This window comes from Nelumbo lutea, chromosome 2 (assembly GCF_056320005.1).
Source record: "Nelumbo lutea isolate HS-2025 chromosome 2, American lotus-T2T, whole genome shotgun sequence".
Classification (NCBI taxonomy): domain Eukaryota; kingdom Viridiplantae; phylum Streptophyta; class Magnoliopsida; order Proteales; family Nelumbonaceae; genus Nelumbo; species Nelumbo lutea.
Window position 1 is genome coordinate 74,387,640 of NC_142685.1, and position 27,259 is coordinate 74,414,898.

General features: G+C 37.2%; 1 protein-coding gene across 2 annotated transcripts; it reads right to left on the reverse strand.

Annotated features, from left to right (window-relative positions):
• On the reverse strand, positions 1–27,259 carry EMB2775 (ATPase family associated with various cellular activities (AAA)). Of its 2 annotated transcripts, XM_088967482.1 has the most exons (11): positions 27,054–27,259; positions 26,830–26,940; positions 26,695–26,727; positions 26,045–26,213; positions 23,814–23,995; positions 14,242–14,378; positions 14,025–14,123; positions 3,635–3,704; positions 3,488–3,562; positions 2,348–2,393; positions 1–465 (listed from the first exon to the last, which is right to left on the reverse strand). In XM_088967482.1, the coding sequence occupies exons 1-11, from the start codon at positions 27,135–27,137 to the stop codon at positions 407–409; spliced, it is 1,065 nt and encodes a 354-aa protein (XP_088823608.1). In that variant the 5' UTR covers positions 27,138–27,259; the 3' UTR covers positions 1–406. The 2 variants fall into 2 exon arrangements, with proteins under 2 accessions (XP_088823608.1, XP_088823609.1); XM_088967483.1 differs by lacking the exons at positions 1–465; positions 2,348–2,393 and adding an exon at positions 2,994–3,231 and having other exon boundaries at positions 27,054–27,255.

The following is a 27,259-nucleotide window of genomic DNA, read 5'->3' on the forward strand; positions in this document are numbered from 1 at the left end:
AAATTAAAACAGATTGCATTCTTTTCATTTGCATTCCCATGCATTTGTACTAGTGCAAATAACATTGCACTCCACCACATGCCCACTTCTTCAAAATCAATATCGTCCAACATGTATCAGTACTTCAAAAGTTGGACATAAGAGATCTATTGAGAGGGAGAGGATGGAAGAGGAAAGAATCACCAAATATCCATTTATCAAATATTATAACGCATATATAACAGGTGGAACATGGCGTACATTTCAACATCCAAAAATCTCCAAATGCAAAGATTGACTCTTAGCTGTTGCTTTGTACCAGGACATAGACCTAACCCATGACCATGAGATTAATATAGATGCTGGAATACTTGAGAAAAAAAAACTCCTCTCAACATATAAGCTTAGTGATTGGTCCAATTGGCCTTCATCCGAATGTTGCAATGAGGAATGCTTTATAGATGCTCATGAATTTTGCAACAAATGCTGCACAGAATGAACAAATACAGTCAACAAGCAGCCAAGATGGTGAAAGAAGACATTTCAAGAATTTGCTCGCCGATTCATGCACTAATAATAGGATTTATTTCCGGAAGAGTACAATCCATTAACTCTAAAATCTCAGACGAGAGATGCAATTATAATAATGAAAATGATGATAAAGAAGATAGATGGATTCCTAATTTTTCCACCTTCCCTTATAATATTTTGACACCACTGTCACTGAAATCTTGTCACGCAGTCAACATGTTATGGGAACACCTGTTAGTCTGTTACTTGAAGTACATAAGTTCATGGGAGCATATGATTCTGGTGCCAAACAGGTGAGCACTGCCACTGGGTTACCATAAACTATTTAGTAAAAGCTTGAAGTAACACTGTTATTACGTACTTGACCACACCAAAAGCCTTGAGCGTCATGCTTGTCATGCCAAGCCGTTTAACCTTTAGGGTTGTAACCATACTTCCACAACCAATGTCTTGGTGGCTTCACTCTTCATAGCAGGTAGCTCTTTCCCTTTAGCAGCTTTCACTCTGGTTTAGATAACCCTTTCCATGACAGCTTTCACTCTGGTTTAGATAACCCTTTCCGTGACAGCTTTCACTCTGCTATAGGTAGCCCTCTCTGTGATTTAAACTTGAGACATGGTGGTAAGCTCTGATACCATTTGTTACGTGACCAATATGCCCAAAGCCTTAAGACTGTTGGAACGTGTCAAGCCAAGCCACTTAACCTTCAGGACTAACAACGGTGCACTACATCAGGCCAGAACAAAATGAGCTTTCTCTTGTTTTACCATATCAGACTCAGACCAAGACTAACAATTAATACTTTATTTTTGGGTTGCCTTCTTCCAAGACCCGGGATAGGACTATTATTTGGGCTATACTTTATACCACCTCTTTCTCTTTTCTTTATTTGATAAAAACCGTTCTTTGCTACTGATAAAATAAAATAATAATAATAAAGAAAGACAACTTGAGTAGTCTTCATTATCTGAAGAATGTAGCGTCCATGCCTGCCATATTTAATAACCAGATAAACTGAACAAGAATAGGTTTATTGGAGATCAAAATGTTTTTAGTTTTTACAGATGGAATTGAGAGGGATACAAATGGGGAGGTGTATGAATAATTTTTCCATTATATTCAGGGATTTCTTTCAATTCCTTGAAGTTTGTGCAACAAAGATATTGATAACTAATCCTTCAATATACATCCATTCATGTGATCAATGAAACCAATAAAAGAACTGCTAATCTTCTAGCATTGAAATTTATCCAAAATAATGCAAGTTCCCACCAGAAATTTTCAAATAGCTACTTGGAGGATGCTAGAGGTTGTGATTGCAAAATGTTATAAAAAAAACCTCAGCTTCATAGTTTCTTTGAGGCTATCATATCCACTACGTGTGCACAAGCATCTAGATACCATAGTCAGAAGGTTAATAAATCTGACTTGCTGACCAAAAAGAAAACATTCCTATCTGCAAAGCTTTTATTTATGATTTTCTGTTAAATTTATTACTCCATATTTTTTTCAGATACATTTCCCAATCCAAGCCCAACCCTGACTTTCAGGTTGTACAAAAGGATTTAGTACAAGCTAGCTCAAGTTGCATTCTAAAAGTTCTTTCCATAATTCAGTTTGGGAAAAATAGATGGCTGCATATGGTATGGAAGTTTTCATGTATCTTCACAACAGCAAATAGTTCAGAGCAACAAGTACATTATGTCTATAGATGACCAGAGCAAACTTCCCAAACATAACAGTACATAGTTTTCTTCAATTAAAAAATGGTTATTGTTGTGTAACCAAAATAAAATAGCACATTTGAATTAATTGACATAAAGGTGCTTAACGGTACCTTCAATGTGAAATATTGCCTTCTGACCCAGTCGCATTCTGTGTTCCTGGATACAACAGACAGTTGTATAGTTAGAGATATTCCAAATTCCTTAGTCAGAGTCAGAGATAACATTATATGACTGGTTTTGTGGAGATACTAATGAAAAGCTAAGAAATTAGTCAGCATATTTGCAAATCAAACCTACACAACATTTTTTTCCACAAATAGGAGGCTCAAGATCCAGTATTTAGATATATAACGTTCTCTATTTACATTTAAAGATGGTCCAGAATAGGTTTGTTGGATGATTGAAATACATCAAAGTTCATATTAGGAAATGTATGTAATACTGCAAACATAAAAGGAGGTCAAGAGAAGGGTTGAAAAGGAAGTAGAAGGCAAAGGCAGGGAAAGAGAGGAAGAGTAGCTTAGGTGAATCTGTTTCTGCAAGCAGGGGTTGAAGGTGTCATTCTCTTAATAGGTGGGCCATTTGATTAATGATGTATGTTTCTGTTTTATTCATTCTAGAGTACATGAAGGGAGCATTGTAGGGTTGATTTGACCATGAGAATTATGAATTTGGTATGGGTTCAACTATGATGCCAGAAAGACTTGATACTGGAAAAACTTACAACCAATCAACTGGCATCATAAAAGTACTAACCAATCAGGTGGATTTTCATCAAGATTCATGGGGGGTTGTGATTGGTCAATGCCTTTCTGGTATCATGTCTTTCTGGCATTATATATTTACCCATTTGGTATATGGGTGATATGTGAGGCTGTAGTTGGTAGTTCACTTCTCAATTTTCTCCTCTCATTCCTGTTCCTTTTCTTTTGCATCTCCTTTGTATTCTTGTTTCCTTTCTCTTTGCACCTGTGCATTTGGTACTCCCTTAGATCTTTAAGAAAGAAAGAAGAAAAATGAAAAAAAAAAAAAAATCAAAGGTCAGAATATCAGATCCACTTGACAGAGTTGATAGGTCTGATGCACAATGTGCAAAATAAAGGATAGATGACAAATAAATGGATGTACTAGTATATAATTACTCAAAGTAGTTAATTCTATTTTAAGACATCCCATGTTAGTATAATACAACAAAGAGAGCAATACAATATGAAGAGACACCTGAAAATGGGAAATGACAAGGAACTTACATAATAGGCTGCCCAATGGCACACCTCATGCTTAAGTTCAGCATCCAACTTCTTCAACAATTCAGAAAGCAACCTCTACAAATCAAAGAAGGCATTTCAAGTAAACATTGTGAAATATACAGAAAATATCGAAACAGGAATACTTACCTTCAAAATGATCACTGGAGGAATACAATTAATAAGTAGCTCATACAACTTCCCACGAACTAAAAACAGCCTGAAGAAATAATGAAAATTAAAGTTAGACAAGTAGATCACAGTACAGATATGTAAAGATGTATCTACTACCCATACATTAAAATCCCTAAATGCTCCAATTCCTTCATGGAATTTCTTCCTTCACTATTTACATTCTACTTATCTTTTCCCTTTTTCAATTGATTACTTTGTCCATTTATTATTTACAACAAAAGCTGTCATACATTGAATTCAGATTTTGATCAAGACATTCAAAATGTTTCAGGTTTATCAAAGATCTTTTTATGATTCCATGATTAGGAATAAGGTGGAGACACCATAAATTATAGGCATTTGAGTTAATCCAGTTTCATTGAAGCCTCCGCAATAGCTGGGATGCCACCTTCCCAGGCATGGTGGGGGTGGAATCCCAATTAATTCTGACAGGAGAACTATGTGAGCCCTTAATAACCAAAATAGGAGATGCTAACACTGCTGAAAGAGGTGCTTGCACTTCTACTAACCTTGCATTGCCAATAGAGTTTGGTCTTTGTCACTTGCTACTTGGAGGGGTTCATCTAATGTAATTTAGGTAAAGTGGATGCAGGCAGGAATTAGGGGATCTAGCTCATTACCTGAATGAAATTAGAGATACTCTCCCAATGTTTTCCTGTCCACAGGGGATGGACCCAAGGGCATGGAATTTTGCTGATGGGCCTTGTTATGTTGGTCAGGTCTGCCTAAGGGTCAGTTTATTCATTGCAATTGAGTTGATTAAGAGGTACTCAACTAAGGGCAGTATTGCAATTATGTACTCTCCATATAAATGCCAATGTTTTGGGAGCCATTCAAAAGATTAGCTTCGAGCAGTTCAGGTTGATCATACTCTCTATGTAAAGAAAGAAGGTGGTTTGGTGACTATGTTGATGACATTGTTGTTATTGGTGATGATCCTATAGGAATTAGTAAGTTAAAGGATTTCCTTGCATCAAAATTTGAAATCAAAAGGCCTTTGGGACACCAAATGTTTTCTTTGAATTGAGGTAGCAAGATCAAAGAAAGGTAATTTATCTCATAGAGGAAGTTAGGGGCCAATCCTACTGAGACTCCTACACACCCTAATCAAAGTTGGGGGTTGATGATGGTGATATCCTTCCTAATCAGTTAGTCTTTGTTTAATGAATGGTTAAAAATGTCCATAAATTTCCTAATATTTCCACTACATATTTCCATTTCCATGGGTACCAACACAAAATTTTACTAGAATTGGCATATTCCCCCATAAACACAATTGACACTATGTTGAGTGCAAGATATAGTATTATAACATAAGTTCGTAACAATATTGTAGATATATGGAGTAACAATGTCATTGCCCACTTAATAGACATAATTACTGCTTTGAGCTAGCTCAGTATTCTTTTCAAACATGAAGATAAATATTAGTTTTGTTTGTGTAATACATTATTTGGTTAATTTATTAGAATCGTTTGCATTTTCTATGAGTTTAAATTTTGCTTGAACCCATCCTATGATGTAGTTTGGACTCTTAAGGTTTGAAGGACAACTTCATAATGTATTATTTTGTCTAGAATTGGTTTTTTCCCTGTTTGGGTGTAGGTGGACTTTACCAATGGACGTTAATATGCTATTTGATCCTTCTATGTTTACTTGGCCAAAAAAGAGGGGAAGAATAATGTGGAGGCGTGTTAGAGCAGCCTTGGTTTGGATCATCTAGGAAGAGAGGAATATGGGAATATTCTCAAAGAAGGAAAGAAGCAAGGAAGACATAGTGTTGGTTAGGGTGATCCATTGGATCAAGTCTCTAGAACTGTTTCTTAGTTCTTGTTTGATGATATTTGGAGGAACTAGGAAGTAGTTGCAAGAAGTTCTTCTATAAAGAAAAGAGCAAGTGTTGCGTGGCTACCTCCACCTGAAGGCTTTGTGAAGTTAAAGTTTGATGGGAGTAGTAGGAGTGGGTCTTGCGAGATCTAGAAGGTAAACTTATAGCTTTGTTTTCTAGCCCTATGGGGTTGGGGGATTCTCTCAAAGCAGAACTTGCAGCATTACAAGGAGTACAAATTGCTAATGAATTGAACATAGTCAATGTGGTGGATTGAAGGGGACTCAAAATAGGTGGTGGGTTGGCTAAAGAATCCAGAGTCTATAATATGGTGCTACAGGAGTGAGGTGAAAAAATTCAAATGGATTAATGGGATAGCGGATGCTTTAGCCAAGCAAGGGGTGAATAGGACCCATTTATTTTGGGCTCATTTGTAATGTTTTCTGATATAATATAGAGAGGTAGCATCTTGTGCCTCTCTAAGAGATGTGCTTATAATGTTTATTATCTTAAGTCTTAATAAAATTTGAAGTTATTTATTAAAAAAAGATATTGTCTATAACCTTAGTTTCTTAGATTTGTTTAATGATTTGAAACAAGATAATAATTTAAAAACGTGTACCTATGATTCTTTTATGATTTTACAATGCCATTCTATATTTTTGCATATTTCACAATGTTTACACCATGTCTATAACTTTTACAATATTTCCATACAATATTATTGGACATTTCCGACATGTTTCCTATATTTGGATGAGTGACATTGACATTTTAAACATTGGTTTAATGAGGCCAAGCATTTTTTCACATGTAGTTAGTTTTATAAGCAAATTTATGCACAATCCAAGAACATCTCATATGCAAGCTGTAGAGAGAATTATGTGCTACCAAAAAGGTTGTCTTGAGAAGGGGGTGTTGTACTCCAATCATGGACATTTTAACTTTATACTAATGTTGATTGGGCTAGCTCCTTCAATTAAAGATTGGATAGGGCAACTTTCAAATGGCCAAGGAAAAGAGGGAGCAATGTGGAGGTGTTTTAAGGATTGCATAGAATTAAGGGTGATACACTGAATTAAATCATTGGACCTTTTCTCACCCTACACAATTGATGATATAAAAAGAAATCTACAAGGGAAGACAAAATCTTCAAACCTTAGGCTCCACCCTTGGAAAACTCTATCAAGCTTAATTTTGATGGGAGCAGCCTCGGCAATCCAAGCTCTTTAGGCATTGGGGGATTTTCAGGGATAAAGAAGTGAATATATGAGTAGCTTTAGTCTCGGGCCCTATTGGTGTTGGGGATTCCATTAGAGCTGAACTAATAGCTGTCCTATATGGGGCTCAAATAGCAAAAGAGTTAAACCTAGAAAAGCTGGTTGTTGATGGGGACTCTAATGTGGTGGTTAGCTGGTTACAGGATCTACTGAAATTGAGTTAAGAAGGCAGCTTGGATCTACCAATATGGGGTTAAGAAAATCAAATGGCTTCTAAGGGGATTGACAGTAATTTATCAATGGGTCTCAATGAAGGCCAATGGACTAGCTGATTCATTAGCTAGGCAAGGGATGGGCAAGGAAACAACTATATTGGGCTCAAGTGTAATATCTGTACTTTTGGGGGTATCTTTACCCCTTTTAATCCTCACTGTACATTATTGTTTATATTAATGAAATGATTCCAGGTTATCTATAAAAATAAATAATGAAAGAAGAGAAAGTTGTGGCAAGATAGGAGACAGAAAGAAGAAGAGACTGGAAAGAAATTACTCTAAGCCATGAGGCTAAAGGGAGTCCCACTATCTTTCATATTAACTATGTAATAAAAGATAAAATTACACAATGCCCCCTAATAGGGTGGAAGAAATAAAATAACTAAGGAACATGGCCCATGGGCCCAATAGAAAAAGTAGAAAACTTGGAAAAATAAAAAGATTTGTAACAGAATTAGAGGAAAAAGAAGAAGAAAGGTTCTTGGAGAAAAGAGAAGAGAAGAATGAGAAGAAGAGACAGGAGAAGCCAATAATCAGTCTGGCCGCTCCACTCATTAGCTTTTATATTAACTAATTAAAAGAGATACAATGTCCAATATGCCCTTAATAGGGCAGCTGCTGTGAATAAGATAAAACTGAACTAAAGGAAACATTCAACTAATGGGTCTTGGGCCCAATAATACTAATTTAAAAAATAAAACACAAACTACTAAAACCTCAACACTCCCTCAACTTGCGTATATCATGTTCGAGCTTGTTCTTTGCAACCCCCTTGGTGAGTAAAACGCAAGTCGTAAGTCAAATGAAACATATGCAGACATACTTCCCCAAATTTCACCCTTTCTCTTATAAAATGCACATCTACCTCTACATGCATTGTCAGATCATGCTGAATTGGGCTGTGAGCAATGTTAATTAATGCTTGATTATCACAGTACAGCACCATTGGTTCCTTTGCATCAATTCCAAGCTCTCCCAATAAAGGACCAAACATAAAGAAGTTGCGAAACACCATGTGCCATAGCTCTATACACTGCTTCTACATTCGACTTGGCTACAACTGGTTGTTTCTTACTCTTCCATGAAACCAAATTACCCCCAACAAGAGCACGAACTCCTGATGTAAATCTCATGTCATCTAGGCACCACACCCAATCTATATCTGTATAAGCCCCAACTTCATGTGTCCATGATCAACAAACAATATCCCTCTATTTGGATGCCATTTCAAATAGGCAAGTATCCTATCAATGGTTGCTTAGTGTTGAGTCCATGGAGCATGCATGTATTGGATCACAACATTGACCGTATAGGAGATATCTGAACGTGTCATGTACAGATATAACAGTCAGTCCACTAATCATTGATACCTCCCAACATCCTTTACTAACCATCTGAAGCATTAATCATGTGGTTATGGTCAATAGATGTATCAGCTAGTTTGACTCCAAGTTTTCAGTAGAAATGTGCTGAAATAAAAAATCTGTAAAAGAAAAGAATATTTCTTGAAGAAGAGAAGAAAGGAGAAAAGGAAGAGAAGAGATTTGAGAGAGAAAAGAAAGCAATAATGCTGGCCACCCTCTTCACTATTATTTATAGTCTAAAATAATAAAGGGTACAAAGACCAATATGCCCACCCTAAGAGTGGCTAACACATAAAACAGTATAAAACAATTAAAATAACTACTCAAAAAGGACCCAACAAGAGTGTTGTGGTCCCCACTTCCTATCTAAACAATAAATAATAAAAACTACCACTATAGACTACACAATTTGTCTAAAACCTCAACATTTTCCAATCTCAAGTAGAAGATCCAACACATACTTTCTTTGGGAAATGAATATCCCATGTTTAGACCTTGCCACTTCAATACCAGAAAATACTCTATTTCCCTAAGGTCCTTAATCTCAAACTCCTAGTGTAGGTTCTTCTCCAAGGCATCAAATATCATTCATGTCATTCCCTGTGACTACAGTGTCATCAACATATACTATTAGCATTGACACCAGTGATCCCTTTCTCTTCACAAACAAGGTATGATCTAATTGGGTTTGAGTGTATCCAAAGCGAGTCAATGCTCCCCTAAAACGACCAAACCAACATGTGGGTAATTGTTTTAATCTTTATAAGGACTTCTTTAATTTGCATACCTTTCCTTTGCCTATATCATCATAGAATCCAGATGGAAGGTTCATGTACACCTCTTCCTACAAATCTCCATTGAGGAAAGCATTCTTCACATCAAGTTGAAAAAGGGACCAAGAATAGGTGGCTCCTAAAGAAAAGAGAATCTGAAATGAACTCATTTCGGCCACTAGTGCAAAAGTCTCCAGGTAATCTATCCCATAAGTCTAAGTATACCCCTTTACAACCAGCCTTGCCTTGTACCTTTCTATGCTACCATCAACCTTGTACTTCATAGTATACACCCACCCACATCCAAATGTCTCCTTATCAACAAGTAGATCAACAATTTCTCATATCTAAATTTTTTGTCAAGGCTTCCATTTTCTCCTGCATAGTTGCTCTCCACTCAGGTTTGGAGAGAGCCTCACTAACATTCCTGAGTATACAACATAGAATCAAGAGAAGAAAGGAAGACACAAGAGGAAGGAGATAAGCCACTATAGGAAAGATGATATGAAACACAATGGGTTTGCACTTTCTCTTCCCCTTCCGAAGTGCAATAGGAAGGTCTAGGTCATCTACAATAGTGTTAGGCATAGGTGTAGCATCAACAAGAACAAAAACATTAGTGAGAGCAAGGGGCATACATGAGCCTGTATCGAACCTGGAATCTTAGATTAGCTAATGGGAAGTGGTGTGGGTTTCTTTGGTGTGGAACCAACCCCCTTGTGTTAATCTATACGCTGACGTACAAAAAACTGAAAGGCAAGACATAACGGAGCAAGCAAAGAAGTTAGAACAATTGGAGTAGGTAAAAGGGTTGGAACAAGAAGTGGTCTGGATTGCTCACTCTCTCCCTAAAAATGCTCTCCCTAAGGAGAACTACCTAAAAAGAAAGGTGTAAACTTAAAGAAAGTGACATCCATAGTAAAACACCAAGTCCTTAACACCTGATCATAGCAACAATACCCCTTTTGATTTTGTGCATACCCAAGGAATATGCACTTCTTTACTTTATGATCCAATTTTGAATGGTGAGGACCAAGAATATGGAGAAAACATACACACCCAAAAACCCTTAAAGGAATATGAAACATCTCCCCCTTAGGAAAAAGGAGGCTATATGGTACTATATACCTAAGAACATGAGAAGGTATCCAATTAATCAAGAAGGTTGTTGTGAGAATTGCATCAACCTAAAAACATATTGGAATTGAATAGTTCACCATAATACTTCTTGCCACTTCCACAATATGTATGTTCATTCTTTCCACTACACTATTTTGTTGTGGAGTATACGAACAACTACTTTGATGAATCATTCCATGCTCTAATAAATAAGATGCTATATCTTTTTCAAAGTATTCCCTAGCATTATTTGATTTTGAAAACCTTGATTTGCACTCCAAACTGCATAATCTAATGAAATCATCGTACCAAATTTGACACCTTATCACAAGATCTCATCAAGTATACCCATGAATATCGAGAATGATCATCTACAAATAAGAGAAAATAACATTATCCACCTATAGAAGAAACATGAAATGGTCCCCAAATATCAATATGAACAATACCAAAAGCTAAAGAACTTCTTTTATTACTTGTCTAAAAAGAATGTTTACAATGCTTTCCAAGTTGACAACCTTAACACTCTAAACTAGACAACTTAATAAACTCAAATTACTTTTGAAACAAAAATGTAAATAACCAAAAGAGAGATGCCCTAACAAATTATGTCAAAGCATAATCTGATCCACTGACTCTAACCCATTACTCTTATTGTTGACACGATGACTTTGGTAACTAGGAAGCACATCGAGAAAGTAGACTCCACTCACCTCACAACCACTCCCAATCATCCTTTTTGACTCCAAATCTTACAAAAACACAATGACTAGGAAGAAATATTACTAAACATTTCAAATTTTTAGTCAAACTGTTCACAGATAAAAGATTAATATGCAGTCTAGGAACATGTAGTACAAAAGGCAAGGTGATGGTACCAATTACTTTGACCGACCCCTTCTTAGTAAGGGGAAACTTGAATAAAAAGAAACAAAAAGATTTGTTTTCTGATATTATTTCAGAGAGAAAAGAAAAGTAAGATCAGTCCAGAACTGAAGAGAAGAAGAGAGAGAGAGAGAGAGAGAGAGAGAGAGAAAGGGTGTGGTTAGATCAGTCTGGCCACCCCACTAATTCTTATTTATACTTGTAATTTAAACAAGGGTAGAATTCCTCTAATACCCTTACTAACTTCATAAGAAAACAAAACAAATAAATAATGACCTAACTACCATAACTGTCATGAAATAACATAAGGAAATAAACAAAAATTAAGTGTGGGACCACACACTAACAACTATCTCTACCAAAACACGATATGAAGAAAAAATGGTGGAAATGTTTGTTATATGTTCAGAGGCTCCTGACTCTATAATCTAGGGAGGTCCCCCTTACCTGTAGTGGAGACATAATTTGCAATAGCATATGAACTACTGTATGAGCAAGTGAAGAAGTATGACCAGCTAAGCTACTTGCACCTTGTTGTCCACCCAGTGAAGAACTGGAGCTAGTTGTATCTCCCTGATTCACATAATACCCGTATCTCTCCAATTCATCCTTGACTACTACTACAATGGACTCTAAGGAGGCTGGTGTAAGAGATCTACATGAGTCACCAGCCACTGGCATATTAGCATTCCCCTTCTTATTTCTAAGTTGAACTGTATAAGAAGTGGATGAAGCTTCTAACAAGTGCCTCTAGTATGCTTAGGCTTCTTACAATAGTCACAGATCAAGTCCTTGTCCTCTTTATTTTCACTACCACCCTTATCCCCACCAGGCTTAGGTTTTATAGTGCTAATAATAGTCGACTGTTCAATGCTTAGATTCTTCACCATAACATTCTCCAAAACATTCTTCACCATAACATTCTCCTCTCCAAACACAAAAGCATATACCTAAAGAGACTTACACTATCACAAGAAGGAATATGTTGGCGTGCAATTCATATTCAGGATTAACTCTTACTAAGAACTCAAACACCTTGTTCTTTTCTACTAGCTTCTAGTAAGTTGCAACATCCTTAGTACTCTCCCAAGCCATAGTCTCCAAATGGTCGGATCTCCTACCACAAGATTTTAAGGACTGAAAAATAAACTACAATATTTCCCCACCTTGTGCCAATTACGTGATCTCTTAACTAATAAGCTATAGCAATATTCTCACTCTATGAGTAGGTTTCTGCAACTCCACACCACTTACCATCAGCTCATCTGAAATCCCAAGTTCATTTGACATAGACTCAAGTATGCCCCCTGCTCCCACTAATGTTTCTGTTCCAATTGATGTTACACCTATGCCTAACACTAATGCATATGACCTAGACCATTCTATTGCACTCTGAAAGAGGAAGAGAAAGTGCACAACCCATTATATTTCACATCATCTTTCCTATAGTGGCTTATCTCCCTCATATTGTCCTTCCTTTCTTCTCTTAATTCTATGTCTATACCCAAGAATGTTAGTGAGGCCCACCAAATAATCTTTACCATCCAATTTAACAGTAGTGATGGTATTGGCCCCAAAAGAATCACTAGCACTATCTACACCTAGTCCCAAATCATCGGTAGATTTGTGTTCTCCACTACCTTCCAAAGTTTCCAAAACAACTTAAAACTCCAATTGTAAACAATAAAACACCTCTAGAAACTGATTGATCCCCTTTGGAAACCTCACAAAAGCTTCTGACAAGTGACAACAAAAAACCCTTACTCGGAGAGATTTTTATCTTCCCAAGAACTGAGAGAACCAAAAGAAGAAGCTACCGATCTCTCCAAAGACCCCAGAAAGTCCTGAAAATTGAATCGCCCCCTATAGAAAACTTCAAGAAATCCAAAGAAAGAAAAAATCTAAATGCTTCTTACTAAATCAAAAACAAAGAATCCTACTACAATCTAGATTATTTCTCCTTCTCCAATTCTTCTTGATTTCAATGATCAACCCAAGATCAAATACATAGGGTTCTAGACCCACCAAAAATCCAAGAAATGGGCCCTTTTGATGTCTACAATCAGCTCTCTATCTCACCATGCAATCAGCTGATCTAGGGCTGCATGGGAGAATTCCTAGAATCCTTGGAAAAAGGCTTTGATACCAAGTAGAAAACTCAGAAAAAGATTTGTAACATAATTAAAGGAAAAAGAAGAAAGGTTTCTTGGAGAAAAGAGAAGAAAAGAATGAGAAGGACTGGGAGAAGCCAGTGATCAGTCTGGCCGTCCCACTCATTAGCTTTTATATTCACTAATTAAAAAGAGATACAATGTCTAATATGCCCTTAATAGGGCGGCTGCTGTCAATAACATAAAGCTGCACTTAAAGAAACATTAAACTAATGGGCCTTGGACCCAATAACATTAATTTAAAAAATAAAACATAAACTACTAAAACCTCAACAGAAAACATTCTAACAGCCTACCAACAAAAGATAAAAATAAAGTAACATAGCAAGCCAATTTATGCAAGAAATTCTTATTTGCTTTCGTTTCGGCTTTTAATTTATTTTGTTTGTTTGTAGTGTAGATTACGTGAAACATAACCTGAAGCAAAGTAGAATAAAACATTAAGCAAAAGTAAGCAAGAACTTGCATTCTTCTCATTTGAACTATCATGCATTTGTACGAGTGCAAATGGAATTGCACTACAAACAAACAGATCCTAAGGTATTCTCCATGTATCAAAGAAATAAGATTCAATTATCCTAATAGCATTTACCAAGTTCCTTTTGAACTTCAAGATTTACAGGTACTGGAACAGTTGACAGTAAATGCTTATCAAATCAAACAAAATAGAAACAAGTTACAAGATATAATAAAAGGTTTTCAGTTCAAACCTTTTGGGGCTCTGCTCCTGCATTATGTCAGATGCTATTTCAGAAATATACTGTTCCCAATCCATGGGCAGTATTACTTGATTATTTGTGAAAGGGTACCTATAGCCAAATTAAAAGTAACCAAAAAGAATTTAGTTATCAAGAAACCTGGGATGCAAAAGAAAAAGAAAACAGTATGAAGCTTCTAATAATAGAAGAGCAGTGCTACAAAGCTCACTGTTGGACTCGACAAGTCTCAAACGACAGGATCGCCCTCCTCAAACTCCGGTTTGATTGAGCAGCTATGCGGGCTGCAAAACCAGGTGGAAGTTGTAGCCCTTCCTTTTTGCCAATAAACTCCAATACACTAATAACCTGGCACAAAGTGAAACATCAGTTGTTCCCTAGAGAAAGTTACAAAATGTTACAGAATATGTCCATCTGTCAATAGGTGCCTGAACACAGCATTATTTTTAATTACATGATGAAAACAATTTAATTAATCCGGAGATTTTACCATTAAACCAGCTGTTATTAAGGAGGATTAGGATGCAAGAAGGAAGATGGAGGCAAAGAAGCAAGATGGAAAGGGGTCCTTCGTTTCAGTGAGAAGATGGAGAAATGAGACCACAATTGAGGTGAAGAAGCTAGTTTTAGAATTAGGAAAAAGCAAAAGCCAATTAGTTCTGAAACTAAGAGAAGAGAAAAGAGCAACTATTTTCTTAATAGGAGAAGCTACTCAGTGGTTAAAAGGGTTCGTCGATGGAGCACTATTTTCAGTGAACAATGATGGATGGAAGAGTTCTTTGGAACTTCCAAGACGATATCAGGTGGTATTGAAATCCAATCAGAAGGGATGGTTTGTGGCTGTGACTGAGGCTTTTGGCTACAATAGAAAACAAATGGTTTGTCTTCCAGAAGGAAAACAGGGATTGGGTTGGAGATTGTTAGCTTAGAAGCTTCAAGAATTTCTGTCGGTGAAAGCTGTTGATCTGACCAAAGGCAAACAAGAACAATCAAAAAGAATCCCTAGAAAAGTTGTTTGACAGTGTCGAGCCCCAAGATGATGCTGAAATAAGTATGCGAGAAAAAAGATGAGGAGTGATACCTGATTGTTAGAATTAGCAAAGTTCAGAGGTTGGTTCTGTACAAAGACAGAGGAGATTGGGAACGTAAACTAATGAAAAGGCTGGTAGGAAGGCATCTGATTGGAATCTTGGACGCAGTCATGAAAAAACTCCTAGTGCTGGGGTCTCTGTTTTCCCTTTTGATGATAGAAAAGCCATTTGGATACCAGAGAGAGGACTGTGAACTTCAGAATGGTAGAAATGGAGTTGGGGTGGTTTTGATTAAAACTGGTCTTTATCTTGCAATAGTAAGGATCTCAATACTGGACCTTTTGATCTGAAACTGATTGGGCTCCCATTTATATTGTGGGAAAAAAGATTCTATTGAGAGAATTGATACAGCTTTAGGAGGGTGTTCCATTAGAGATCAAATTTGATAACCTCCATGCGGTGAGGATTAAAATCACAGGGGTGAAGATTGAAATTGTCCCCCAATCAATTGATATCTTAGTTGAATTGTCACTCAAATTTTTTTTGAAAGAAACATTGGATGTGTTGATCCTACTTCGTTCGCTGAAATGGTCAAAAGGAAGTCTATCACAGACCCTGGGGGCAGCCCATTTGAAATTGCAAGGTAACAGAAACTTGGGCCCATTCACTTCAGATCCTTTGGGAGGTTTATCAGGTTGAGTTGTGGACTCAACTAAAATTCCCTGCAAGTCCTTACAGAATGGGCCTTGTTGTTAAGTGGTCACATGAGGCGCAACCTGAGCTCGACCAAGGACAATAACTCCCGTTAGACCTGTTCACAGGCCGGACTTCTGGCCAGGCCCATTCAAATTTTGGCAAAAGCTAAGCCCGCCCGACACATGATCAGGTCTAGTTCCCGTATGCCTTCATCCCAAATCAATGGTAAGAGGCATCTAGAATCTATTTCTCATCTGAAGAGTTTGATGCAATCAATTTCAAGGAAGGGTCTTCTAATATTCCTTCTGAAGTAAAGCTAGATCGTCCAAACCCCAGGCATGTTAGGAACAGGTCCGACGAGATGGAAGCCATTGATAATGAATAAATCCACTATGATCAACCAGATGTTGATATCGATGACTCTGATTCTGAATCTGGACAAGACATTGGTTCATTGGTTGACAGTGTCTATCAGGGGGAAACTATTGTGGAAAACTCTAGACAATTTGAACATGAACACTCTGTTAAAGATGTTGAGGCTACAAAGAGATCCCATCTTCAATTCCAGAGGCAGATGGAAGGGGCCCTAACTAGGTGTTTTGTATGTTGAGGTGGCTAAAGTGGGAAATCAAAGCCCATATAAGGGGTTACTAGAACCAAATTTTCAACTTAGGCAGAGTGTCTATAAGGGATTGGTAGAGAGTCATTCTAAGCCAAGCAAAGAGACATCGAGCAGGGATAAGCAACGGATTTTGGGGAGTACACATAATGTTAATTCCATTTCGGAGAGATCTCCGGAAGAAATACCAGCTAGATAGAATAGTAAACCTCAAATCCTTGAACTAGAAAAGAATTTGACCAATCCAGAGTTGCCAAACCCTCATTCTCCTCTGAATCCAAGTACTATTCTCAAGTTATTTTTGCCTACTAACCATTGCTCTATGCCTAAAGGTCTCTCTCTTGGTACCCAAGAAACTATCTTGCCGCAAGCCAAGTTGAATTTAGATGGAGAGAAGGTGGTTAATAATGGAAGGGTACTGTCTGTTGAAAAGGAGACAAAGGGGAGGGGAATTTCGGAGTTGATAGAAAGATTCCTTGAGGAGTTGAAGAACAAAGAATTAGAGAAAGGGAACATTGATGAGGCGAAGGATATTGGTAATTTTGGCGAGGCTTCTTAAGCTCAATGTGGGGATGGGTTTGGTGAGTCCGGTGTCAGAGAAGTGAGAGGGTGATAAACATTACGAATTTTGACATTGGTAATTTCAGCCCCACTAAAATTCGAGTCACATCAAGTTGTTTTCTTTGTCGTTGCTGAATTTTGACATCAAAAGTGAGAGGGTGATAAACATTCAACTCATTACGAATGTTTCTCATACTAGCATAGTACTCCTCAAGACTCTGATTGCCCTGTTGCAGATTAAAGTATTCATGATACAACTGATATACTCTGGTTGTATTGTCTTGGCCAGAATACAACTTCTTAGCATGGTCCCACACATCTTTAGCAGTGTCAAGAAACATGAAATTTACACTAATCTTGAGTTCCATATTGTTCCATAACCACGTGATAATCTGTGCATCCTCTTGTTCCCAGTCATCATACTCATGAGAATCAGTGGAGGGTTTTTCCCCCTTATGTGTTTCACCTTCTTCTTTGCTTTTAGAAAAACTTCTACAGATTTGGCCCAAGGTGCATAATTCTCTCCATTCAGTTTAATGGAGGTCATTTGAACATTCAGGTAATCAGTAGGTATCATCACATTAGACTTGCTATAACTGCTATCTCCCATTGCTGAATTCGGCAAACTGCACACTAGACCACACCACACACTGATCACACTAGTTTCAGCACTTGTTATTGCTGAAGATTGCACTCTTTACACCACAAACCCTAGCCCACAACTAACTGAAATCTCACCACACTACATGAGGACCACTCCCCCTTCGAAACACACTGAAAACAACATAAACCCTAGCACACTACAGTCTGAAATCCCACCATATGATCTGAAACATACTTCTTATTTGATTCATAACAAAAAAAAGGCATAGAAATCTCTTACCTCATCACCCAAAATTCAAACTACACAAGACACCCACTGCACCACACAAATCAGTCATTTCCTCTTCATCGATTAGGGGAGGGCTTCTTAGAAACCACAGCAACCGACCACGAACAGCACAACTGGAGGCATAGAGACCTCCAAGGGAAGAGGGGGACCACTCCTTTTCAGCCCTTTCCCTTATCTCCAACCGATGGCAAAGAAACCAAGAGAAAACCCTAGACTGGGTGCACAGAAAACAGAAATCTGGGCAGATCCGAATTGCTTAGTTGAGCTCTGATACCATATTATGATTCGGCCTGCCCTTGAGTTCTATTAGCCTGATAACAACCAAGAAGAGAGAAGAAGAAAGAAGAAAGAGAGAGGGAGAGAGAGAGAGAGAGAGAGAGAGAGAGAGAGAGAAAGGAGGAGAAAAGGAGAGAAGAAAAGTCTGGTTCGAATGAGAGAAAAGTTACCTCTCCCATTCGGCCAGATATGTTTTATATTACTAACATAATGGAAAAGATACATGTGCCCCTACTTAAGTGAGGGACACTAGTTCTAACATAATATTACACATCAGCAACCTCAACATAAGTATAAAGACAGAAATACCCCTACATACTCGACACTAACACTAATGATACAATTCTGTTTTGTGATGGTGGTGATCCTAGATAGATGGAAAACATGGAGATGATTTATCTATTTTTTAGAGAATGTTGAATCTAAAATAATAGCTGTCATTCTTGACAAGCTCATCTCTAGGGCTGATGCTAGAAATCTCTGATAAAGGGTTAGAGAGTAGGCAGAGAGGAGATTCCTATCACTCACCTGTAGTTTTCTAATGATACAATTCTGTTCTATGATGGTGGTGATCCTAGATGGGTGCAAAACATGAAGATGATTGTATCTATTTTTGAGAGAAATGTCGAATCTAAATATCAATTGGGAGAATCGTATTGTGTGGCTGAATATGGAGAACAGAGGAATTTTAGATGCAACAGAGATCTTGGGATGTACGGATTCTCAATGGCCGATGAATTTATTTGGGGATGCCTTTGGGGGATTATCCTAGAGGTAGCAACTTTTGGAATCCGGTAATAGAGAGGTTTACTAAAAAGTTGGGCTTCCTGGGAAAAAAATTTATTTATCTTTGGGAGGGACGATCACCCTTATTAGGTCTACTCTAGCCAACTTACCAGTTTATTTGTTGTCAATGTTTAGAATTCCAATTCCATAAAAGGTTAGCAAGGGGCTAGAAAAGATGATGAGGAATTTTTCATGTGAACTAGGGGAAACGAATGTTTGTTTGCTTGCTAAGTGGCTCTGGAGGTTGCAATTGATAGAGATAAGTTGTTGGCAAAAGTAATCATTAGTATTCATGGGCTTGCGGCTGATGGTTGGGACACTGTAGTGCTGATTAGGGCAACAAGAGCTGCACTATGGAAGGTCATTCATGCTATTTTGCCTTCTTTTATGCCTCATATCAAGTATAGCCCTTGTTTTGGTGATGAGGATCAAATTAAGAGATATCGAAAGAGAACCAAAGCTGCTCCTATGCTTCTTTGGCATCACTATGATGATGTGGGGCCCACATGGGAGCTGGATTTGCAGTGGATCAACTTGGGAAGACCCTAGAGTGTTCAATCCACCTTAAGATGCTCTGTGTGGTTGAGTTTTCAGTTGGACAGGACTTATTTTTGTAATTTTGCATGTTTAGGGGTTATATTTGGAGACAAGTCTTAGTCTAGTAATTACTCTTTGTTTGGATTTATGTTTGTAATTGTTTGGGGCAGGTTTAGTCTAATCTAGCTTCTTTTTTGTAAGTGGCTTGTTGTGCAAGCTTGTAAGGCTCTTTTGAAGAACAGTTTTGGTTAATGAACAATAAAGTTTCTCTACAGAATTTGGTGTGATTGCCTAGGATTTTCATCTTATTTCCACAATTTTTTTTTATCAATAACTGGAACTTTTCATTAAATTGTAAATTAATTAAATAAGTACAACAAAAAAGACGTTGTGAGAAATAAACCCTCTTATCTCTCCCCAAATACATAACCAATTACCCCTCCCCCCCGCTCTAGCAAGAGTTTCAGCAAAGGAGTTGACACTTCCTTTTACTCATTGTACTCTCACCTCCATGTTCTGCATCAAACATTTAAATGCCTTCCTCTCATTATTATAGATCCACAAGCTTGCCTCTTCAAATGACTTCAATCAAATTGAATGATCATTACTGTGATGGACCAAGTTCGTAGAGATTTTCCTAACAGCAAAGGGAAAACTTCAATATCTTATTGATCCTAGGCTGTTGGTTGATTCTAGTAGATTCACTTAGTGGGTCTAAGTGAATGCTTAGATTAAGACATGGCTATGGAACAGCATGGACCCTAAAATCAGCATCAATCTTATATTTTTGGATACAGCAAAAGAAACTTGGGAGTATCGGTAACAGTAATATCATGGGCATAACAATGTTAGTAGGGTATATCCCAGGATTACTTTTCACCTCAGCACAGTGACAAGATTAGGGCATTCACTTGGGAGGTATATTATATGAAAATCAATACCTACGATGCTTTTCTAAAAAGAACTTATTGGTGCTTATTCCCACACACTTGTTCTCTTTGTATGGCAAGTGGAGAGACTGCTTATCATTTGCTAATCTCCTATCCATTTGTCACTAGTATTTGGGATTGGGTTTTCTCTCTCTTTAGTTGCAGGTGGAGCCCCCACCCCACCCCTACCCTTCCTGATGGAATGGGATTTTTGGTTCGAAGAACAGAGTTTGGGGCAGGAACTGATTTTAGGATTTTACAACCCATATAGTGTAGTAGGGTATGGAACTTGACCGACACATTGAATTTACTAAAATACCCATTAGATTATTGTTGTAAGGTATATAAACTTATGTATTTATGTCTTGAATTTGATAATGCTTTGAATCTTATGTGAAGGATAATTAAGAATCCATGTTTTCAACATGTTTCAATCAAATAATTGGAAATTTTGATGTTTGTTCAGGTTATTTTGCTTGTTTATAGCATATATGTAACAGGAAATTAGATTATTTTGCTTGTTCAGGTTATTTTGCGGGTTCTGGACCCAACCTACCAACCCGACCTGCCCCACCCTCAAATGCGAGGAGGGTAGGGTCAAGGAGCGTTTTGCATTGTGTGCAGGAAACCCGCTGCAGGTCTTGGGTAGGGTACGGGTTGGGAGGTTTGAGGAGGTGGGAAGGTGATGCAGTAGGGCTGGAAAAAACCATCACAAAGAGAGAGAGAGAGAGAAAGAGGAGAAAGAGGAGAAAGAGTAGAGAAAGAGAAAAGATAGAAATCCCAAGGAATCATTCCAAGGGTCCTAGAATCACTCTAGGGTTTGTAAGAATCACTCCGTACAACAAACTTGCAAGAGAGCTCTAAAGAAATTTTCATTCATTCACAAGTTAAGAAGTGGACTAATAGTAATTAATTAATGCTGATAAAAAAAATCTTCATTCATTCATTTCTTCAAAAGGAAAAGAATACATCTATTTATAAAGTGACTTGTGTGGCCCGGAATACTGTTCATCATATTTACAAAAAAACCACTCCTTGTCTTGTGCATCAAGAAACATAATAACTTTCTACCTATTAATGCAAATAAACTAAAAATTGAAAGAGAAACACTACTAAGCTAGAGGAACAAAATGCTATAGCCCAAGCCCACATGGGACTGGTTAAAATGACGAAAATACCCATACTGTCCAAATATACAGAAATACAGAAACTTTTAGAAATTTCCAATTTTGATTCTTCAGCTCCTACATTAGGAGGATCTAGAATTTACAAAACTCTCTGTGAACCCACCCTGTTGCCATCCCTATCCCCTGGTCAAATGTTAAAAGCCTATGTCAAACTGCATGGTTCAACCCACCTTTGAAGAGAGGGAACATGATGTGGAGGGTGGCACGTTGGGTAAAGACATTGGATATGTATACTCACTTTTTAGTGGATGACATCATTAGAGGATGGAAGCAGGTAGCTTCCTCATCTACATCTAGTGGATGACATCACTAGAGAAGGGTAACCTTGTGTCACCCACCAGGATAAAAAAGAAAAAAAAACAAATAAAGCTGAATTTTGATGAATGTATCTTGGGTAATCCAAGCTCTTAAGGAATTAAGGAAGTTTCCAGGGATGAATATGTAGCCATTCTAGCAATGTTTTCTAGTCCTATAGTGCTACAACCTCCGTTACAGCTGAACTAACCGCAACATTACAAGGTTTTAGACTGGCAAAGAACACTAAACTGCACCAACATGCACGTGGAAGGTGATTCTAGAGTCGTGGTGAGATGGCTAAGAAACAAAGGACAAGAACACTGGTAGTATCAGCAGATTCTAAAAGGAAATCAAGAGCCTAACCAGGGGAGAGAACTTTAACTTCACTTGGGTATGAAGGTCAGCCAATGATTTGGCTGATACTTTAGCTAAACATGGAGTATAAAGGGAGCAATTATTTTGGGGACTTGTAAATGCTGAATGGTTGTAACAACCAAGGATCATGTGTAGATTAGCTTTGGCATACTTGTAGCTGGGCACATTGTAAAAACAGATTCTTTTATTAATTTTAATAAAATTCCTAAGTTATCCATATAAAAAAAAAAAAAAAAACACAACCAAGCATTTTCAAATAAATCCAATGATATACACTATAATAGTCAATTACTCACACAAATATTATATATGGAAATACATTACCAATGAGAAACAATAATTAGATGGGAAGAGAGAAGGCGAAGCAAAGGGGAAAAAGAAAGGAGGAAGGGTGACAAAAGCAGAAACCCTGCAAACATTTGAGAGGAAAGAAATGCTAGAATTTTCAAGGAAAAAGAAAGATCCAAGGAGGCAGTCATTGAATACACTACTATTAGGTTAGCGCATTGGCTAGAGTCCTTAGATCTCTTCCAACCTTATTCAGCTGAGGATATTGTCAGAAAATGGAAAGTAGTGGCAAGTACAAAACAAAAGAAAGATAAGTTTCATAGAATGTGAGCACCACCAGAGGAAGAATTTATAAAGTTGAACTTTGACAATCCAATGATATACACTATAATAGTCAATTACTCACACAAATATTATATATGGAAATACATTACCAATGAGAAACAATAATTAGATGGGAAGAGAGAAGGCGAAGCAAAGGGGAAAAAGAAAGGAGGAAGGGTGACAAAAGCAGAAACCCTGCAAACATTTGAGAGGAAAGAAATGCTAGAATTTTCAAGGAAAAAGAAAGATCCAAGGAGGCAGTCATTGAATACACTACTATTAGGTTAGCGCATTGGCTAGAGTCCTTAGATCTCTTCCAACCTTATTAAGCCGAGGATATTGTCAGAAAATGGAAAATAGTGGCAAGTACAAAACAAAAGAAAGATAAGTTTCATAGAATGTGAGCACCACCAGAGGAAGAATTTATAAAGTTGAACTTTGACAGTAGCATGTAGAACCTGGGACCTTCAGGGATGGGGGAGGTTTTAGGGATAAGAAAGGTAATATAATAGCCTTGTTGTCTAGGCCAATAGGGGAAGGTGGTTTACTAAGAGCTGAAATTATAGCAATGATTCAAGAAATACAGAAGGCAAAGGAAATGAATACTAAGAAGCTTGTAGTTGAAAATGATTCTAAGGTGTGGTGGGATGACTGCAGAAAGAGGATGCTATGTAAATCTATAGGAAAGAATTAAAAAAGTTCAAATGGCTAAAGGCAGGGATGCAGGTGAAGGTGCAATGAATGGACACAACAAATGGTTAACTCTATGGCTCATGCTTTAGCAAGACTAGTGGCTAGAAATCAATTATACTGGGCTGAATTGTAATGAGTTTTCATGGGTATAGAAACCCTTTGTTTCTCTTAAATGATGCAACCACATTGTATATATTCTGTTTATAATGATTTAATAATAAATTGAAGTCATTTATCAAAAATGGTAAACTAAGAATTACATAAGAATTCTAAGCAAAAAGTTTTTACCAACCTCATCTTCTTTTGGTGCATTTATTCTCACATTCAAACAGCGAGAACGAACTGCTTCTGTAACTTTTGAGGAACTATTGCAGCATAGAATTAACCGACACGATGCACTATATTTCTCCATTGTTCTCCGAAGTGAGTGTTGTGCTTCTCTTGAGAGCTTGTCAACCTCATTTAGCACTAGGACTGTCATTACATCAAAACAAAAACACACCCACACAACATTTCATCCACCAACAAGTTTTTAAGTAAATTTGTATAATTAAACAAGAACCTTTTCACACTTGATACTCAACAGAAAAATTGGCTTCAGTTAATATGATGGAATGAATGTAAGTTACATCTCTGATGTGTGCAGCAGAGGAACATGCACTGCTGACAATAACAATATAATAATAATAAAGAAGGAAAAAAGAAAAAAAAAAACACAGTATAGAAAAAAGAAACAGCAGAAATTGTTAGATATATATCTACCGTCAAGTTTCAACTTTTAAAAACAGGTATTGATATTACTGTTATACTTTATGAATTTGGAGTGGCAAAATGGAAACTAAATCTGCAACCTAAAAATAAATTTCTAAAGCTATCCATTATTTCCTACTTCTGTTCCCAATACAACTAAAATCCTCCTTTATCCCCCAAATTTTGAGAACTCCAATAAGAAATGAACCTCTTCAGGACCAAGTCAAGATTGGTTTTGGTTGACAAGCCCTTAGTACAGGTACAAACCATTAACCAGGTTACCACCCTAACCAGGCTGCAACTTGGGCAGGCCCAAGCCAAGCCCAATTTGACCACACTCAACCTTTTACACAGGCTGGGTTTAGATTCTAGGACTCTGATTTGGGCCTGATCTCAAAAACAAGGACTTGACTAAACTAAGCTTGAACTTAAGTTGAGGGCTTGGTGGCCCAAACTTAAACTGAACCTGTTCCAACACAAGCCCATCCAACCTTCTATAATAATATAATATATTTAACTATTGTATATGAAAAATTGTATATTTGTGTATAAGATGTGTACTACATATTTACATTATACGTACACTCAAGGGTATTATTTACAATGTGTATATGATTAAACAGGGCCAAAATCATACAAGCAGAACAGGTTGTGGCACAAGGTTATAAAGGTCAATGGCTGGGACATCGATCTGTATGTTAGAATCACTTTGGCTTCCCCTTGGAAATACAAAAGTGACATTTGGTTAATCTCACTTTCCTAATTGATGCAGATTAGTCCACTTTTTCATACCTCTCATATGTATGCCTTGATAGCCTTCTGTTATTTTTTCCTCTTCCCACAATAGCACCTATGCCCATGTCACTCTCTCAAAGCAGCCTAAGGTCCCCGTACTAAACTAAGTCTATATATTACATATTAATTAAAATTGCATGCAAGTTTTGCTATCAGACCCAGTGGGGTTGCCAAGGTTTTAAACATCCACTGAAACTTAAGTAATTCCACCAACATGCTTCCTTTCCCATGGCAATCAAAGCAAATATTACCCACACATCATTTAGGTTAAACGTCCACAACTTTCAGTCAATTTTTCAGTAATTTTATAGTTCCGATCAAAATACTACACCCATTGTATAAAAATGATTTTCGCCAAAGTATGAAATAATGCCAATTAAGGTTTAGAGGATGCTCCCCAACATAAATTGTTTCCTTTGTTGTGATTTCAATTTTCAAGAGAACTGAGCCCCATGGAGAAAACATAACTTAGAAACAATACCACAGAAAACATCGTTTCAATTGTAGTGTTCTTCTGTCTTTCAAAATGAAACCACAAACATCTTGAACTTCTGGTTTCAAAAGTATGTTTTCCTATGGTAGTCTGATATTATGTTTCATGAAGTATACACTATTTGGATAAAAAATTATCAAATAGGTGTAATCCATAGGAGCTTTAAAGCAACAGTTGTATGATAGTCTATATGAATTTTCAATTTATGTGCAAAACACCAAATAGTAGCCAAGGTCAGCCTTTTTCTTTTTTGAAATCTTTTTGTTGGCTTCAGAAACAGGGGTATTTTCCTGAATCAAACTGTTTTTAGGTCTTTTATGGATATCAAACTGAAAATATTTTCAGTTGACTTCGTATATCAACCAACTGTTTGGCCGATGCCATGGCCTGACAAAGGATAAATATTTGAAAACCAATCAATGAACACAAAAATATTTGAAAACCTGATGCAAACTAACCAAAGAATTTAAGAAAAAGTTGGTTACCTTTGTACCCTTTCTTTCCTTTTGTGTCAATTGGCCTATTTTTTGCTATTTCCTTGATTATCTCTTGAACAATATATCTATCCTGGAAACCTGCATCACTGGGATTCAGTTCCACGTGGTGGGTGCTTGATAACATGGTCAATTCCAGATCAATAGTTCTACTCCCAGACTGCAATTAAAAAAAAAAATCGTCAAAAAGTAACTCCATTTTTTTCTTTTTTTCGTTTATGGACAAGGTAGAGAAAAGAACTACATTCTACTGAAATGAAGAGAATTACAATATACTTGAGAAGATGCAACATAGGTTATAAAGAACCATTTGAATGTATGTCACCTTGCTCAAACAATGCAATTTTGGTGCTATTAACTGCAAGCTATCATATAAAAAATAAGTTTAAAGAAATAAACTTTCATAGGCTTTCTCAAATTTAAGTGAAATCTTCTGTGATATTTGAATGATTTCCTGGATTCTCATGAAAAATTTGAGTGATTTCAGAAAGTCTCTCATTTTACTAGTCTTAGATTGCAATGTATACTGACTCTACCCACTCACATTATTCAATGAAAATCTTAAAGGTTGTCAACCAAATGACAAAACTCAATAAGTCTCTCTCCTTAAAACCAGGAGGGAAAGTGAAGTAGTGGCTTACATTGATTTTCCATGTCTTGTTTTCTAATTTCACCTGCAATCAATCAATATTACCAACATCAATCAACAAGAAAAGAACTAGACTGGGTTATCATACAACACCCGAAACTCTATGAGGAAAAAGAAGGATAGTTACCTTCTCGGCACCAGCGCCAAACATCTGTCTAAGAACGGCCATGATTAGGGTTTTCTTGCCGGAACCTGAAGGCCCGTAGAACAGCAGGTGAGGGCAGTCCTGCTCTGTGACCTATTAACGAAAATTAAGCAGAGAAAAGCAGTAGAATGAGGGGAAAAATCGCAGCAGAAGAATGTCAAAGAAGAAGAAGAATAAGAAAGACCAAAAAGGGAATAAAAAAATACCAGTTTCTTGAGATTCTTGGCAACCTCTTCGTGAACTAGCATCTTGTCGAGGGATTTCGGCCTGTATTTGTCTACCCACAACATTTTCAAAGCTTAACAGACTCGTCGGGGCTTTGACTGTTGAGAGACAAAAAGGGAGGGGTTCTTGAGGAAAGACAGTAGAAAAAGTAGAGAAGGCAAAAAATGGCGGGAAGAGAGGTAGAAGT

Bases quoted from the DNA above. Each gene is read 5' to 3' on its own strand.
- EMB2775 (XM_088967482.1), bottom strand. From the start codon at position 27,137: ATGTTGTGGGTAGACAAATACAGGCCGAAATCCCTCGACAAGATGCTA. The intron at 3,705-14,024 runs GTTTGAACTGAA...TTATTTCTTCAG, and splicing joins CAGGAGCAGAGCCCCAAAAG to GCTGTTTTTAGTTCGTGGGA. The intron at 466-2,347 runs GTACCGTTAAGC...CATTCTGTGCAG, and splicing joins GGCAATATTTCACATTGAAG to CATTTGTTGCAAAATTCATG.